The sequence below is a fragment of the Schistocerca americana genome, chromosome 2, assembly GCF_021461395.2.
Source record: "Schistocerca americana isolate TAMUIC-IGC-003095 chromosome 2, iqSchAmer2.1, whole genome shotgun sequence".
NCBI lineage: Eukaryota > Metazoa > Arthropoda > Insecta > Orthoptera > Acrididae > Schistocerca > Schistocerca americana.
Genome location: NC_060120.1, coordinates 386,015,102 through 386,033,837, shown reverse-complemented (window position 1 = coordinate 386,033,837; position 18,736 = coordinate 386,015,102). Strand labels below are relative to the sequence as shown.

General features: G+C 40.7%; 1 protein-coding gene across 1 annotated transcript in view; it reads right to left on the bottom strand.

The window, feature by feature from the left end:
- LOC124595348 (POC1 centriolar protein homolog A-like) overlaps positions 1-17,559 on the bottom strand; it is a 132,773-nt gene extending 115,214 nt beyond the window's left edge. The window contains exons 1-2 of the mRNA XM_047134062.1: positions 17,258-17,559; positions 16,777-17,171 (exon numbers count right to left, since the gene is read on the bottom strand). Coding sequence (XP_046990018.1) covers positions 16,777-17,171; positions 17,258-17,415 — 553 coding nt within the window. The 5' untranslated portion in view covers positions 17,416-17,559. The remainder of the gene's footprint in view (positions 1-16,776; positions 17,172-17,257) is intronic.
- Positions 17,560-18,736: the final 1,177 nt, after the last annotated feature.

Sequence of the window (18,736 nt, the reverse complement as noted above, 5' to 3'; positions counted from 1 at the left end):
AAAAGTACCCAGGCACCACATGGCTGAGAAGTCTCCTGTCTGATAGAGATACAGACATATTATAACACTGAGAAATCCTATGTCACTAGCATTGTTTGGACAGTGGGGATTTTGACAGCAGGTGTAGTAAAATGCGTATATGCCTAGAAGGCTGGACTGAATATCAATAACAAAACACAGTTAAAGCTGAAGTCAGCAAATTGGCGAGACGAAGTGTGGGAAGCAAAAGAGATACGACTCGTGATGGTGTTTCCAGAATGTCATCACTTGCCAATGAAAGATCTGAGTGTCAGCCTTACCACACTAATAGCCTGTTTTAACAAGAACATCTCAATTCCACCATACAGCTCTGGGTGTTACCAAGAGCGGAAGGGGTAGCATCAACTCATTGACAGTCAAGACAAGACCTTATGTCACTGCTACAGTAAGAGGGGGTCTACAGGGAAAATGGGGCAAAACTAGAAGCCAGGACATCCCGAGTCAGCTGCAGTTGCAGTAGGAAGCAGTTGAGAGTCAACAGCTGGTGATTAGGCAGAGTTGCTGGTTTTAGTCAATGTTAACGAGAACTTAGAACATTCTGCTGTTTTACTTTGTCATGGGAACTTATAGTAGATTTCACCGAGAGCAAATTGGATGGCGATAGACAATCACTATCTCTGTTTTAAGACTGAAGATATCTCAGTCAAAGCTGTTAGCTTGCGTAACTGAAAGTAATGTAATTCTTTTGATGGGTTTTATTACTCAAGACAACTTCCAAATCCTCCGACTGTACATCAAACTCACTCTCTCTCTCTCTCTCTCTCTCTCTCTCTCTCTCTCTCTCTCTCACAACAGTCAACCACCTGATTCCTTTAATACGAATTGTGTTGCCCAATCCTGAGCAACACCCATGTATCTGGGATGTGATAACTGTGTGACAATGCATAAATTGTAAGAACACAGACAATTTATCTCTTAATGTCAACAGTTTAGGAAAAGGTAGACTGCTACCTACCGTAAAGAAGACACATCAAGTTGCAGAAAGGTACGATTAAAAGAAACTCTTGTGTGAGTGTCTATTAATCATCTCTGTCTGCAACCTGACACGTCTTATTTACAGTAAGTAGCAGTCTATCTTCTCCTACATTGTTGATATTCCTATCTGGAGTTTCCATTGTTTGATTATTTCTTAATGTTGCAGATAGTTGCACTTTTAGGAGATGCTCTATTTGAAATGCTGCAATTAATTCACAAGGGTTTAGGAACATTATACAGACTGCCTATTGTACAAACTGCTGGAAGTGATCGTATTAACAGTTTACAACAGATTTATGTCATGGTATACCGATCTTCTGTTGGAATGGATGCAGTTCAGTTTTTCCAAAATGACAACAGCATGCATCAAGACTAACATGAAGGCATAGTGAATGCCTTGAGCACTACTGGTTCTAAGCCCAGATATTTTATCTTGAGTGGCCTCTATTCAGTGTAAATCTTACTGCTTTCTGCTTCATAGTCTTGTCAGCTGACAGCCCTTTCTGAAATCCTAACTGTATGTTTCTTAAAATGAACCATTTTATTTAGTACTTATATAACAATTGCACATTATAAACACATTTTTTACATTATCTTCTTTTTTTTAAATGGGTTCACAACAGCATATTCAGTTTATCTGGGATAATGCCATTATGAGCACAGAAGTGACTATAGAACAAAATGGAACAGACAATCCTGTTGGGGGGACATCCACAACTGAGCATTGTAGCAGACATGAAAACCACCACTTCAGTTGCAAGGCTTTTATTTTTTAAGTCATGATCGATTTTGGGCTTAACAAATGCCCATCATCAGGTGCAATTACTGAAAACAAGCAATAGAACTGTGCTACAAGTAATTTTTACATATGCTTGTATGTGTAGAATAATGGAAACTCGGTCTAGACACAGCGAAAAGTAAGAGGGGGAATAAGTCACAGTGCCGTGGTGACAATTAATAATAAAACAAAGAAACTGTCTAGGTGAAGAGGCATGGCATAAGATAAGCAGTATACTTCGGCAATAACCATGAGGCACGAGACCAAGAGAACTGTTGCAAATATGAAAGTACTGCTGCTAGTTAGTCGTCTTGGGGAGGAGTTAACACAAACAAAGCTCCAAGTCAACAGCCACTTCAAGCTTAATTCATAGTGTCATAAAATGGGATAACATATAGGAGCTCTAGGTTAGGAATCTAAAAAGAGACATTATTGAAAGTTTGTAGTGTGTGTAACAATTTGGGATGGGACAGAACTTATAATATTGGCAATTACTTGGACTCATTGTACTAATGTGTACCTTGTCAAGTCATTCTCACACCATGACTGGTGTTGTATAAATAATTCTGTGAAGCATGTTACTGCACAGTTGAATATTAAACTGATGGCAGCACACTTGGCACAGATTTTTTATACCTGTTTTGACAATCAGAAAATTGGGCTTCACAAGGCACGGCTTACACTTCGACAATATGAGAAGGATATATTGATAAAACTAATTAAATTGAATATAGTGGATAGGCCTAGTCTTTCTTGTTATAAACAGTAGAGACATTCCTTTTTAGAACAGATTCAGAGATGAGTAGGGTGAGAATGTCAGCATCAGAACATTCTACACAAACACAGTTATTACCTAATGAAACTGCAAGCCAACATTCCCAAACTAGAAAAGTTTCTGTGTGTGTTTGGATCTAATGGGTGCCCACCAATGTAGAGGTTATCAACACCCTTACACTTATATAAAAACAAATTAATGTGGAGATTAACTGAAAGTGTTGTACATGCATGCACTCGAAATGACCACACAGTCACTCTGTATCACATGCACTCTCACATGCATTAAAACCTATTAGGAGAAAACATAACACAGAAGGACTAAAAGAAAAGCACAGGGAAATGTGACTGGCTGACCACTTAAAAAAATCTAGGATGAGCCATCCACCCTTCAACACATTAAGAACATCTTCCTAAATTCTTGTTAAAAATGTTGGGCAATTTACAAAATTTTAAAACCCTTACCACATTCTTTTGATAATTACATAAAATAGACTGCAGATCCGCCTGTTCGCAAATAAAATGCAGTCCAATAAAACATGGTGCACCGTGATCTGCACGCCACAAGCAACACACATTGGAGGGTCCTCTTGCCGGAGTAAGAATCCATGTGTACAGGGCTGTGGCCTATGTGAAGACAAGTAAGAAGGACCTCGTTCCACCACTGTGGCTGGAAGGAAGTACTCCACGGCCGAGTTGTGGGTTTGATGACACGGAGCTTGTTATTGGTCATTGCCAGACACTTGCCTTCCCATCGAACATGACTTTGTACCTCAGTGAGATGATAGCATGTAGGGGGACAGCACACCGAAATACCAGAGGATCACAACACGCCTTCTTGGCTGTTCGATCCGCCCTTTCATTCCTTGCAATTCCAAAGTGCCCTGTACCCAGCAGAAAGACACCTCCTTCCTCAGTCGTCGTAGTTCTAGGAGGGCATCCCGGATATTCTGGGTTGCTGTATCTGCTGGGTACAAATGCTGGAGAGAGTAAAGGGCACTCAGAGAATCTGAGCAGACGTGAAATCTAACACCAGGAGAACATCTCATCTGCTCCAGTGCTTGCAAGATCACATATAATTCTGTGATGAAGATGGTAAATTCTGGAGGCAATTTGACCTTGAGGACACGATCCTGGAAAACAGAGCAACCAACAGTGTCGTGTGTGTCCCCCCCCCCCACCCCCTTCCTTAGACCCACCCATAGAAACAGCTACGTGGTCACGGTACTTAGATAAAATATCAGAGAATCTCACTTTAAAAACGGAAGCAGGAGTGCTATCTCTCCTGTACCGCACTAAGTCTAAAATCACTTTGGGCCTCTCCAGTAACCAGGCTCGCAGGCGGTTAAAACCCTGGGTTTGTGGTTGTACTGGCTCCACAATGAGTGAGTCCAGCACACGCTGCACGCAGATCTCAAATGGCATCGTGGCTCGTGGACAGATGGAAAAAAGGCATTCCAAAGGTGGAAAAACAACAGTATGGCGTGCAGGTGAAGTTGGAGCTGCAAGGAACTTACATGCCTGATACACCATGAGGAGCTGGCGCCAGATGGTAAGTGGCAGTTCCCCCGCCTCAGCACAGATACTAGGTATGGGACTGATCCGATAAGCACCTGTGGCCAGCTGAATCCCCTCATGACGGACAGATACAATGATACGCAAGTAAGAGGGCCTTGCTGACCCATACACTGTGCAACCAAAGTCCAGCTGCGAATGCACAAAAGCCCGATAAAACTGAAAGAGATGCGCCTTGTCCGCTCCCCAACACCGTGGCTAAAGCACTTGAAGATGTTCCGTGCCTTCAGGGTTCTGGCATTCAGGTCTCGAAGGTGTGGTAACCACGACAATCAGGAGTCAAAAATGAAGCCCAGAAACTGCACTGTGTCTCTAAAATGTAGGATGGTGTCCCCCATATTCAAGGCAGGCAAATTAAAAAGACAATGAGAACAATTAAAATGAACACACACACACACACACACACACACACACACACACACACACTTATCTGCAGAAAACTGAAAACTCATCTTTGAAACCCACTCCTCTAACTGCCGCACTGTAAGTTGCATGTGATGGCTGTTGCAACAATGGAGGAGGAACAGAAAACAGCAAAATCGTCTACAAATAAGAAGCACTGTACAGAACTCATCACCGTAGATGTGATACTGTTGATGGCTATGGCAGAGAGAGTAACACTTAAAACACTGGCCTGAGGAACACCATTCTCCTGCTCAAATTGATCAGACAGCGTGCCACCAACTCGGGTCCTAAAAAACTGCTGACACAGGAAAGACCATATGATAATGTGGAGGCGGCCATGAAAGGCCCATTAAAGCAGTTGTGCGAGAATACAGTGTTTCCAAGTAGTATTGTATGCCTTACTTACATCGAAGAATATGATGCTTACGGAGGAAACCCTGCTGAATATCTGCCTCTAGGGCGGTCAGATTGTCGATAGTGGACCGAAATCTTTGGAATCCACACTGAGAGCGAGTAAGGAGTTGCCTGGTCTCTAACAACCAGACTAGACAAAGGTTAACCATTCACCCAGGGACTTTCCTACACAGCTTGTTAAGGCAATACTCCGATAACTACTGGTTTGAGGAGAGGGATCAGAATTGCCTCCCTTCATGAATTGGGGAAGTTGTCTGTCTGCCATATTAGAGTAAAACATTCAAGGAGGATTTCCTTTGATGATGTCACTGGCAAATGCCAAAGCATGCAGTACCGGATTTTGTCGTGACCGGGTGCAGTGTCACGAATCTCAGTCTGTGTGTAACACCACAACTTGGTGGATGATCATAGATTTTCTACATGTTTTGCGAAGTTTGCTTTATTAGTTGTGCTGTATATTATTCTTGTAAATATGTTGTGAAGTTACAAATGCTATTTGTTATTTAATAAGGAGAATAGGCATGGAATGTTAACATTTTGTAAGTAGACACACCGGTCTAGTCAGGGAAAAGCTATTGTCAAAGAGTGTAATAAATTGTAAATGCATTATTGCTGCATGTGCGAGCGCGCCAAAAAAGTAGCAGTTGGGAGTCGCGAGGAGACGATTGGTGTTGTCGGTTGTGTGTATTTGCTGGTGTGGCTATGCAAAAGTGCGGAGCAGTGAAAACTGAATTGGTTGTTTTGGTGGATGTTTAATATGGGCAAGCTATGGCATTTATTTTGCACAGTACAAATACAGCAAGAGTAATTCACATAACATCAAGAGTACTACGGGCCCTTGTTATTGGCTATGGTATGGCAAGAAGATCAACATGTGCCCTATTTACCGCTAAATTAAGCCACTCGACAGACCAATGGCCTCATGAAGTGAAGTAAGATCTAGATTTTTATAACTAGAAGTGCAATAGACTGAACAGCGTAGTTGGAATTTTATTGCTTGAATAGCATTGTTTTCATGCATATTCTCACATAAATAATTTTCGTAAGTCATTGTCCAAGTAGTATCCATCCTATCCCTTTGTATGAACCGAGATAATCAGAAAATGAACTGAAAATGAACATTAATTTATTAGATTGTCAAAACATAATTTTTCCAACTTTTGTACAATTACATAGTAATGAAATCTTTGGTTGTAGTATGAATAATGTCAGAAATAGAATGATGCAAAAGCCAGTATTAATTCATTTGCTAAAAATAGAGTAAATTTCATAATAAAAAATTGGTAGTAAAACTTCATGTAACTTGGACACAGAATTTCATTGGCAAAGCATAGTTCTAATTTATAGCTTGTGGCATAAGTTATAACTTTTATTACAAAGAAATATCAAAGTAACTGCTACGTAAATGACAGTCCTTACCAATGAGTAAATTCAAAACATCTTTCTGTTTGCTACAATTACAACAGTCAGTATTATGGGGAGTAATGCACCAAAAAGTTTCTGTTCACATCCAGTAAACAATCTTACTTTAATTGATCTTTGAAAATTAATATTATATGTTGTATGTGTTTGCTATTTGATTATAATCTGACTACTGTGATGTGTGGTGTGAAGTACTTGAAAATGTGCGTTAGGTACTGTTCCTCCGTCATGACACCAATAACTTATGTAAGATTGCTTACGAGTATAAAGTTCAGTTTCAATTTAATTAGTCTTGTTCTGGTGTGAAACAGGCGACTGTTGGTTGTTTCATTAATGACATACTTTGAAAACTTTTCTTCCAAATTTTCCACTAACTAATGTTAATTAAAAAACTACTTTACATAATCAAAAATATATAAATCTGACCGAACTTTGTTTCTAATCGTCATTGCTGAAATACTAAGCAGTGGTAATTCAGTTATAACTTCATCTACTTCTCATGGTTTTGCATTATTCTTTGGAGTAGATGCCTTTTCCCAACAGATTAGGGGCTTTAGGTACATGGTCATATAGAAAAGCCTAACTAGCCGGAGAGGTAGGAGGGTTATAAGTGCCAATACAAGCTCCCTCATGGAGAAATGAGAGTTGTAGGCCTCAGAACTGTTCGACCTGAAGTCCAACTTTTCCCTCTCTACAGTCACATGATAGCGACGAAACGCCAGATCACGGCCTACATTGGCAGTATTTTGTGAAAAAGTCCGGCCAGCGTCTGAGCAATGACTCTGGGTGTCGTTTGGAGGTGCCTCTTGTTTCAGCACTGCTGCTATCAGTAAACGGCTGCGTTTACCGGAAATCCTCAAGATGGCTTCCCATACTTTTATAGAAGAAGTGGAACAATTGATGGAGCCCAGGAACACTTTCCATGACCTTTTCTTACGCTTGCTAATGATGCGTCGAGCCTTGGCCCTCGTGACTCGAAAGACCCTAAAGTTGTCTGCTGTCGATCGGCATTTAAAATGTTTAAGAGCCGCATGCCTTTCCTGGATCGCAGAACAGCACTCATCTGTCAACCAAGGTACTGGTCGCCTCCTAAGATAACGTGAGAACTGTGGGATGAAGAAGTCAGTGGCACGATGGATCACTCGTGTGATCTGGTCAACCCATCCTTGGACGCTGTCGCAGTGTTCGAACACAGCCAGCTGGCTGAAACGCATCCAGTTAGCCCTGAGTAGGTGAAGGCAGACTGGGATGTGGTCACTGGAATGAAGGTTGTCAATGACTTCCCACTGAACACAGTTGGCGAGGGCGGGAGAACAGAAAGAGAGGTCAATGGTTGAGAATGACCCAGTAGCAATAGAGAAATGTGTGTGAGTAACCATGTTGAGGATGCACAGCTCGTGAGATGTCATGAGGCCCTCCAAAACCTGCCCCAAGGGCAAGCATTGGTCGAACCCCACACGACATGATGGGCACTGAAGTCTCCCAGGAGGAGGAATGGTTGCGGGAGTTGTGCGATAAGACCCGTGGGAGCCTCAGAGTCTAGTGCATCTTGCGGACTAAATACAGTGAGCAAACAGTGATCCTTCGACAAACATGAATTTCAACTGCAACTGTCAGCAGGTCATTAACCAAGGGGAGAACAGAGGAGTTGTGTGTGTTAGTGACAAACACTGCAACACCTCCCTTGGCCCTTTCCCCCGATAGGTCATCCTTGCGGTATAGCTTACATCCCTGTTGCATAAGGACATCTGTATCTTTAAAATGCATTTCTTGTAAACAAAAGCACAAGGGACATGTCTGTGCTAGTTCCTCCACAAGAGACCTGAACCTATTCATGATCCACTGTAGTACGGAAGCCAAGTCATCAGTGCAGTTTTAATTTATCCCTATCTTTACACCGGGGAGGTGAAGCAATTGAAGAGTGAGGGGGAATGGAGGGGCTACCTGGATCCAAGGCATCTATCTCCATATTATCCTCCTCATCAGTCAGACGAAAAAGTATGATGGCTGATGACACTCGGGGCACCATCTGACATGAACATCGTGAGCTTTTCCCTGCACCCTGTCCCTTCGAGGATGAGGGGGAAAGGGGGCATTGAGAAGGACTCTGGTTTTCTTGTACGAGGGCAGTTCAATAAGTAATGCAACATATTTTTTTTCTGAAACAGGGGTTGTTTTATTTAGCATTGAAATACACCAGGTTATTCCCCAATCTTTTAGCTACACAACACTATTTTTCAACGTAATCTCCATTCAATGCTACGGCCTTACGCCACCTTGAAATGAGGGCCTGTATGCCTGCACGGTACCATTCCACTGGTCGATGTCGCAGCCAACATCGTACTGCATCAATAACCTCTTCATCATCCGCGTAGTGCCTCCCATGGATTGCGTCCTTCATTGGGCCAAACATATGGAAATCCGACGGTGCGAGATCGGGGCTGTACATGAGGAAGAACAGTCCACTGAAGTTTTGTGAGCTCCTCTCGGGTGCGAAGACTTGTGTGAGGTCTTGCGTTGTCATGAAGAAGGAGAAGTTCGTTCAGATTTTTGTGCCTACGAACACGCTGAAGTCGTTTCTTCAATTTCTGAAGAGTAGCACAATACACTTCAGAGTTGATCGTTTGACCATGGGGAAGGACATCGAACAGAATAACCCCTTCAGCGTCCCAGAAGACTAACCATGACTTTACCGGCTGAGGGTATGGCTTTAAACTTTTTCTTGGTAGGGGAGTGGGTGTGGCGCCACTCCATTGATTGCCGTTTTGTTTCAGGTTCGAAGTGATGAACCCATGTTTCATCGCCTGTAACAATCTTTGACAAGAAATTGTCACCCTCAGCCACATGATGAGCAAACAATTCCGCACAGATGGTTCTCCTTTGCTCTTTATGGTGTTTGGTTAGACAACGAGGGACCCAGCGGGAACAAACCTTTGAATATCCCAACTGGTGAACAATTGTGACAGCACTACCCACAGAGATGTCAAGTTGAGCACTGAGTTGTTTGATGGTGATCCGTCGATCATCTCGAACGAGTGTGTTCGCACGCTCCGCCATTGCAGGAGTCACAGCTGTGCACGGCCGGCCCGCACGCGGGAGATCAGACAGTCTTGCTTGACCTCGCGGCGATGATGACACACGCTTTGCCCAACGACTCACCGTGCTTTTGTCCACTGCCAGGTCACCGTAGACATTCTGCAAGCGCCTATGAATATCTGAGATGCCCTGGTTTTCCGCCAAAAGAAACTTGATCACTGCCCATTGTTTGCAACGCACATCCGTTACAGACGCCATTTTAACAGCTCCGTACAGCGCTGCCACCTGTCGGAAGTCAATGAAACTATAAGAGACAAAGCGGGAATGTTTGAAAATATTCCACAAGAAATTTCCGGTTTTTTCAACCAAAATTGGCCGAGAAAAAAAATGTGTTGCATTACTTATTGAACTGCCCTCGTACCTTCTGGATGCTCGATGCGGAACTGCTGTTGGTCTTTCCTGGTGCAGCTGCCTGGATTGCTTTGTCCTTAGTCTTTTTCCCTTGACTGTACACGTGCAAGTGCAGGTGCTTGTGGTGGATACAGGCACACTAGGCATCATCTGTGTCAAAGTGTCCGCCTTGGGAACAGGTTTCTGCACCACGGAAGAAAACGAGGTGGCTAAGACGGGTGTTTTGTTGCCTCGTTCTTTCTTGGGTTCGGGATAGGGCATCTGCTTGGTCACTTTCATCTCCTGTATTTTGCGCTCTTCAGCAAAAACATGGCAGTCTCTGCTCCGGTCTAGGTGGTTCCCAGAGCAGTTGATGCAGACCACAGGAGACGGTCAGTCAGCCACAGTATCATGAGCAGCTTTTCCACAGTTCCCACGGCTCGCTTCACCTCCACAACTCATGGTTGTATGGCTGAAATGCTGACATTTATAGTACCACATAGGCTTTGGAATGTAAGGCCGAACATTAAGTCTAAGGAAACCCGCCATAAGATGTTCAGGCAGTGTAGGAAAATTGAATGTGACAATGAAAGTGGCAGTCTTTTAAGTTGCTCCATTATTCCTGCACGTTCGTTGGTCCACATCGACTATTCTCTGAGATGCCCATTCGTGTTCAGTTCTGCTATGCCCATGTCCATGATATCTCGGCATGTGACAATGCCTTTACTGAAGTTGAGACAGGTGTGCATCTCAACAATGATATCGTAGTCACCCAGCTTCTGCAATTTCTTAAGAACGTCTACCTGCTTTGACCAACAATGAGCCATTACACTATCATTTTATAGGTTTTAATGTTACAGCAAAGGCCTTCCAAACCCTTATGGATATAAAAGGGGAACACGTTTTCAAATGTCCCCTCCTTCCTCTTTATCATCAGAAACAAATAGTTATTCATGACTCCATGAGCCCTGTTACTGCAGTCCAAAGTATTCTTATTATCAGGAGGACTAGCCTCTCTCATTCTTTTGGATGAATGAGTGTGAATACTCTCAGGTGGTACACCCTCCCACTGGGAGGAGGAGAAGATTATTCCAAGGGTTCCATCTCGGTCTCTTGAGCAGCTAGGGAAATAAGGGTCCACTTGGACAGAACCCCGCGTGCCTGAGTAAGCCTTATACAACTGAAGTGCGATAGTTTCCCCAGAAGTTTCCCGCTAACGACTGTTCCACCTCAACAGCCATGCATCCAATCACCACGCAGCGCACCCCGAGACTGAGGTGTTTTATATGCCGTCTCGCAATCCAGGCAGTCAAGCAAAGATCCCCGTTCCCTGAGACATACAACGTTCCACCACTGAGCCGCACTGTGGTCACTGAAGTATGCCCTGAGCTTACGGTGACAGGGGACTGGTGGCGCTTACCAGTTCCCAGCTGAGGAACCCTGGGCTAACCAAGCCCGTACTCAGCAAGTCAATGTTGAGCCTCTAATGGCAAAACTAGGGAAGAACTGGTAAACAATCACATCCAGAAAATGCTATACTGCTAGACAGCACAAGGAAATTAAGTCCCACCCATGCAGTGGTGTTGCAGTGTAGAGATTTGCAGGTATGAAGTATCAGTCTTTTTTCTATGTCAAATAGTGACATAGAAATGTAATGCATGATCAATTAATTTCAGTAGATGTAAAAAGAAAGTGTGCACCACAGAGGTCAAAAAGGTACATGCACACCACCTGCAGTAGCATCAAGACTAATCAAGCACTGTGGTGTTTACATCAACAACTGTATTGATATCCGCTTTACTCAACAGAGCAGATCACTTCAAATTAATATGAAATAATACCCTCAGACTTAAAGAAGAATGCAATAATACCAATTCCAAAGGAAGCAGGTGTTGACAGATGTGAAAATTACCTAACTATCAGTTTAATAAGTTGTGGCTGCAAAATACTAACACGAATTCTTTACAGACGAATGGAAAAACTGGTAGAAGCCAACCTCGGGGAAGATCAGTTTGGATTCCGTAGAAATGATGGAACACATGGGGCAATACTGACCCTACAACTTATCTTAGAAGATAGATTAAGAAAAGGCAAACCTACATTTCTAGCATTTGTAGACTTAGAGAAAGTTTTTGACAATGTTGACTGGAATACTCTCTCTCAAATTCTAAAGGTGGCAGCGGCAAAATACAGGGAGCGAAAGGCTATTTACAATTTGTACAGAAACCAGATGGCAGTTATAAGAGTCGAGGGGTATGAAAGGGGAGCAGTTGTTGAGAAAGAAGTGAGACAGGGCTGCAGCCTATCCCAGATGTTATTCAATCTGTATATTGAGCAAGCAGTAAAGGAAACAAAAGAAAAATTCAGAGTAGGAATTAAAATCCATGGAGAAGAAATAAAATCTTTGAGGTTTGCTGATGACATTGTAATTCTGTCAGAGACTGCAAAGGACTTGGAAGAACAGTTGAACGAAATGGACAGTGTCTTGAAAAGAGGCTACAAGATGAACATCAACAAAAGCAAAACGAGGATAATGGAATGTAGTCGAATTAAGTCGGGTGATGCTGAGGGAATTAGATTAGGAAAAGAGACACTTAAAGTAGTAAAGGAGTTTTGCTATTTGGGGAGCAAAATAACTGATGATGGTCGAAGTAGAGAGGATATAAAATGTAGACTGGCAATGGCAAGGAAAGTGTTTCCAAAGAGAAATTTGTTAACATAGAGTATAGATTTAAGCATTAGGAAGTCGTTTCTGAAAGTATTTGTATGGAGTGTAGCCATGTATGGAAGTGAAACATGGACAATAAATAGTTTAGACAAGAAGAGAATAGAAGCTTTCGAAATGTGGTGCTACAGAAGAATGCTGAAGATTAGATGGGTAGATCACATAACTAATGAGGTACTGAATAGAATTGGGGAGAAGAGAAATTTGTGGCACAACTTGACTTGAAGAAGGGATCGGTTGGTATGACACGTTCTGAGGCATCAAGGGATCACCAATTTAGTACTGGAGGGCAGAGTGGAGGGTAAAAATCGTAGAGGGAGACCAAGAGATGAATACACTAAGCAGATTCAGAAGGATGTAGGTCGCAGTAGGTACTGGGAAATGAAGAAGCTTGCACAGGATATAGTAGCATGGAGAGCTACATCAAACCAGTCTCTGGAATGAAGACCACAACAACAACAATTATATTTGTTTTGGAATAACAAGCCAGCTGTTCACAGGACAAGTACTACAGTAATGCAGTCAGAGAAAGAACTTGGCCATGCCTTTTTCATGTGCACTGTTGTCGTATCACTCTGATATCTCAATTGTAGTTAGCTGCAGATAATAACTAGAGCTAGTGACATAACTTGTGATTCATTGTAATTTTGTACTTTGCTTCTCGGAGTGGCAAGATTTTTTTTACACAAAGCAATAATCCGAAGCTATTAGAAATCCTGCAAAGTAAATTCAATACTGCACTTTAGGAGAGGGGGATTTGGATGCTTTCAGAATGGAATTACAGTCCTTGCTGACTCGTGCATATTGCACACACATTCAACACTAAACTAACAATATTAACCCATTCCATGTCAATCATTTTGTTATTCCAATCCAAGTATCTCCCCACATGAAAAATGTGATTCACCTGCCATATCAAACTGTACTGCAAAGGGTATAAGCAGGATTTTATGAAAGGTACAAAGGTAGTTAGTAGTATATATAACAAAAGTATTTAAGATCTTAGGGCTGTGAAATGTGTCCTGGTATTGGCTTGAGTTCAATTGTACACTCATTCATCACACAGCACATTCAAAATACATCATAACTGGGAACCTTCAAAGGACATGGAACAAATCAAGGAAGACATTAACAAAGATAATGTTATTAGAAACTGAATCTGTAGACTCCATTAATGCTTAACTTTTGTTAAGCTGCTGCAAATTATTTGTGATTATTCATATTGTATTTAACATAGTAAAATTAGCAGTAATGTGACTAATTAAAAATGCTATTGCATCCTCAATTATATTAAATAACAAATATTTATCGGTTATTCGATGTAAATTGGTTTTGTTGAAGTACGTGTTGAAGTGCACTTTTGGTGTGAATAGTTTTTACGTGACATGCAGATGTTGGTGAAATGAAACGTAGTGCGGCGAGGGCCTCCCAGCGGGTAGACCTCATCACCTGATGCAAGTCTTTTAAGTTGACACCACTTCGGTGACTTGTGCGTCGATGCAGATGTTGGTAACAGTGTGGTGCATCACAGGAAATGTTAACAGGCAATCTTGAGACAGATGTTGATAGCCAATGAGGCTGTAGTTTCTCATTTCTTTCACATTATAAATTAAGTTAGCTGATATTTTCTTTCTCTCATAGGAATTTATAATTTATATTATGTGTAGGTTGCATCTTAAGTGCACTTTTGAGTATATAGTATAAGTGCATTTGCTTATCAAAAATACTTGGCTGTTTTTTATTTATTTATTTATTTTTACGAATATGTCAAGATTTCAAAGAGTGGTTAGATACGAACATAAAAGTGCACAGTTTAAACTGATGTAAATGAAATGAGTAACAATAACAGTTACACTCTTATTGTCACTATTACTCTGCTGTTTGTTTCGATAGTGTTGAAAGTCTAGATGTTGTTGTTAGGCAGGAACATAAAAGCGCAGCTTACATTGCTACGAGTGAAAAGATCGGCACTGTCAAGTACGCGAAAGTGCCTCTTTTACTGAAATACAGTATGCAGATATGCAATTCCACAAATGCTTTAATGCTGTACTTGTAGTTTTGCACTCATTCAATTGAAGATTATCAAAATATCACCCCAAATTTTAGTCATTTTTTACAAAAGGTCACACAGTAGTTAATTCCTCAAGACTTTCAAGAACTACATAAAACAGCTCCTGAGAATTTGCAGAAGTTCAAAATTCAGTGAAGAATCACTATACGTTTGACACCGCTTCAGTTTGGTGGCAATCTTAAAGTTATATTATTCTTGAAAAATAAAGTTTGTAAAGTTTGCTAGCAATTCTTTTCAGTACTATGTACTATGATCGGTCTCAACAGATCTGTGCTGTCATCACTGGATCTTTTAACATTATTAGATGTACATGCTTGTTACAATACTGAAAGTCACATAGTCATATTCCACCAAATAAAACGTGGCAGGGAACATCAGCGTGTCGAAAATAAAATAACTGCTGATGTCCCATCATACACTAATCACTTGACAACATAATGGCGCTATCTGATTGTAACAGCGTAGATCTGCTTAAACCAGTCATAGTAATAAAAACAATTACTAGTGATCTCGGCGAACATTTTTCCATCAAGAATAGTATGAAGAATCAATTGTTCCGAGTATAGGCATATTTTTGGTAATAATGTCTGTCAGTGGTGTACACAATAGCTGACAGAGCAAATCTAATAAACCCTTATTTTCTTGTTTATTAAGAGGTGCAATATACACTGTCGATGTTAGGAAGTCGTTTATTCCATCGTGTTGTCAGTTAAGTTATAGTTATGGAAACAGGATAGGACCTCTATTTAATTTCCTTTATTGTTGTTATTGTTATTTGTCTAATGATGCTCTTTAATGTTTACCACTACATCATTTCATGAGAAATATTCATCTCACGGGGAAAAGGAGCCATGAACAAGAGCTCATTAATAGCTTACTACAAATACCAAGAAACCTGTTCAAACTGGAAAAAGTTAGCCTTGTGCTTGGGGGGGGGGGGGGGGGGGGATATCATTGAACAGGCAAGCTACCCAATAAACTACCTTGTACAGAAAGGTTTCTATTTGCTGGAATCATGATTGAGATGTAGAGGACAAACAGCAAGATGGGTGTGCACCAATGCAGGGAAGACAAAAAGCAAACACAGGAAGCTAAAAAAAAGGTGCCTATAGTGTGTGACCATTTTCACAGAAGATGAACTTTCCCAAGAATATTAAAACACTGTTGATGTACCAAAAATTCTTGTCAAAACCTGAGAATTTTTAACAGTGTTGTTTTTTAATTTGCCTATATGGAATTGCTCACAGCACATAAAGGATTCAAGGAACCACCGATGACACGTTGTTAGGTTTTCGCATGAGTTGATGCTCCCATTTACGTGCAATGTATTTCAATGAGTTATGCAATGGTCTTCAAATGGACCAAAATCTAATCTTGTGTGTTCACAACTTAGCCAGATGCCGCGTCATAAGCTCATAGCTCATAACACCTCAAGAAGTAAGAAAACATATGACAAAGCAGCTGTAATTCATTATTTTGGCGTCTCGTAAAAATTCAGAAAGCAACAAAAACAAATTTTCATCTCTGGGATTGCAGTACAAGTCAGATGTTACAATTGTAACAACAACCTTGTTACGTGGGGGTAAAGCTATGTACATGGTGTTACTGGTATTGTAAATACGTTGCTGATGTTTATGAACTCAAATCCACAAAAACTGAAATGTGGATTGATGGTGTTTGTAGAAAGACGTGTTACAGATTACCCTATCAGCTACGAGATGTCAGGATAATACTACTGTCTAACAGACATTGAACTGCACTTTTATGAACGATACCACTCAGTTTAACTTCCTAATAATCAACATACTCACAAGAGAGGAAATTGCAACAAAGATTATGATGATTCAATCTTTACCCCAATATGTGAAAATTCTATTATCGAAACGATTTAAAAAAAAAAATGTAAAACATATAGGGTGACAAAATATTTGGCCGATCTGCCACCCTGATAAAAAAGCACGCAGGAACATATAAAACGAGACTTAAGAGTGCACTAATGTGTTACAATTATCTCTAGTCAACACATATTTAACATTTAATGCACACTGCCACTCTATGAAAGTAAGAACACGATGACTGCACGATACAAGTTATGTGGTCAGACTGATCAATCAGAAATATTACACTTAACTGTTAAATAAATGAAAAGAAAAAAAACTGTATACGCCTTACCACCCAGCTCAGGAAACACCTTAATATTCTGTCCGCTGTCAATATCAAACAACCTCGCCGTCTTATCATCCGAGCATGTAGCTACAGTTTTTCCATCCGGAGAAAATCTTGCGCAGCGCACCCAGTGTGTATGGCCAGTGAAGCTCGTAATAAACTTTCTCCTCGGAACTGCCCATAGTTTAGCACTTTTATCATCAGAAGCTGTAAGAAATTTTCCTCCCTCAGGTGAGAAATCGACAGAACGCACTACACCTGAATGTGCTTGAATAGCAGCTGTTTCTCCCTGCAGGGACGGGACCCACAAACGTACTGTCCTATCACGGGAGACAGATGCCATCAAACGCGCAGTGGGAGAAAATTTGACGTCTGTCACTGCATTTTTGTGGGCAATAAACCTGAATATATAAATTAAAAAGTTAGTACACAAATCTACATAACAGTTTCAAAAATTGTTATAAGCATTTGGAATGTATTTACATACCTGAAAGCTCTCACACCGTCTGAAAAACTCCATAGCATTAAATATGAATCGAGACTACTCGAAACAATCTGTTTACTATTAGGATTAAATGACAGCGCGGTAACTCCGCCGCGATGGCCTCTGAAATGACGTTCTAAAGTTGGATCTTCTTGAGTCATTTTATACAGTTCTATAGACGGCACCGTGTACAACACAAATAAACACCAGTTTCTGACAACTCACGATAATATTCAAAACATCACAAATATCAAAAACAACACATACAACATTTACATCCCAAACTCAAATCTACCGGCCTCCTCTATTAGTGGAACAAAAGCAAGTCAACTGTAGTCAACATTACCAAAATAAATTTCTCTATTGAGGGCAACATGGCTCCAACCACAGAATGTAGAATTGGGAAATTATTTCAACTGTTCTGTACTTTTCGTTAGATAAGTACTTACGTCCGTACTCCCATATAAGAACGTCTGCAATTTAAGTCACTTTCGAATATTCTTAGATGTAGCTAAAAGAAGATACTTGGGAGTTTAATACTGACACATGAAAAATACCTTCAAAAGCAATAAGACCAGAACATTTAGAGAGGACTGTTTCTCTAGAGCATTCAGGAACAATTGAGTTCGTTAATATATTTGTCTCTATTGGGAATTCATATCGAGCTGTGTGGCAACAGAAGACGTACTCAATACTTTCAGCTGAAACTTATCAACTATTTTTATTTGTTTATTTACTATCCACCTTAAGAACTAAAAATGCAACCGATGTTGTCTTTTGTGTACATACACAATTACATATAAAATAACATATATTTTACGAAAGTTTTTTCGGATAATTTTGCTGTCAAGATACAAAATCGTCCAGCATACTGCATATAATACGTTCAACATATTCATATATCCAAATTCAATCTGTATTATACTTATATATCATCATTAAGGCACATTTTGAGTTCTTCTGTTGTATAAAATGCTTTTACTCTAAGTTATTCTGTGCGGTTTTTTCAAACATACTCAGTGGTACATTGTGTGCCTATATTGTCAACATGTGAAATAGTTTTACCTCCTTATGTTTATAATTATGTTGAGTTTTGTTAAGTCTAGTGACTGTGGTGTTGATCTGTGTTGATCTTTAGTACAAAGGAACATGCAACCACTAACATTTTCAGATTTTTGGAATATTGTATTGATTGAATACAGTGTTACTAGTGTCCTGGTTGACAGAGTCGAGTTGTTTAAATATCTGGATGTAACGTGGCAAAGCAATATGAAATGGAACGAGCATGTGACAACTGTGGTAGAGAAGGCGAATAGTCAACTTCGGTCTATTGGGAGAATTTTAGGAAAGGAGACCGCATATAGGACGCTGGTAGAACCTATTCTTGAGTACTGCTCGAGTTTTTGGGATCTGTAGCAGGTCGAATTGAAGGAAGACATCAAAGCATTTCAGAGGTGGGCTGCTAGATTTCTTTCTAGTGGG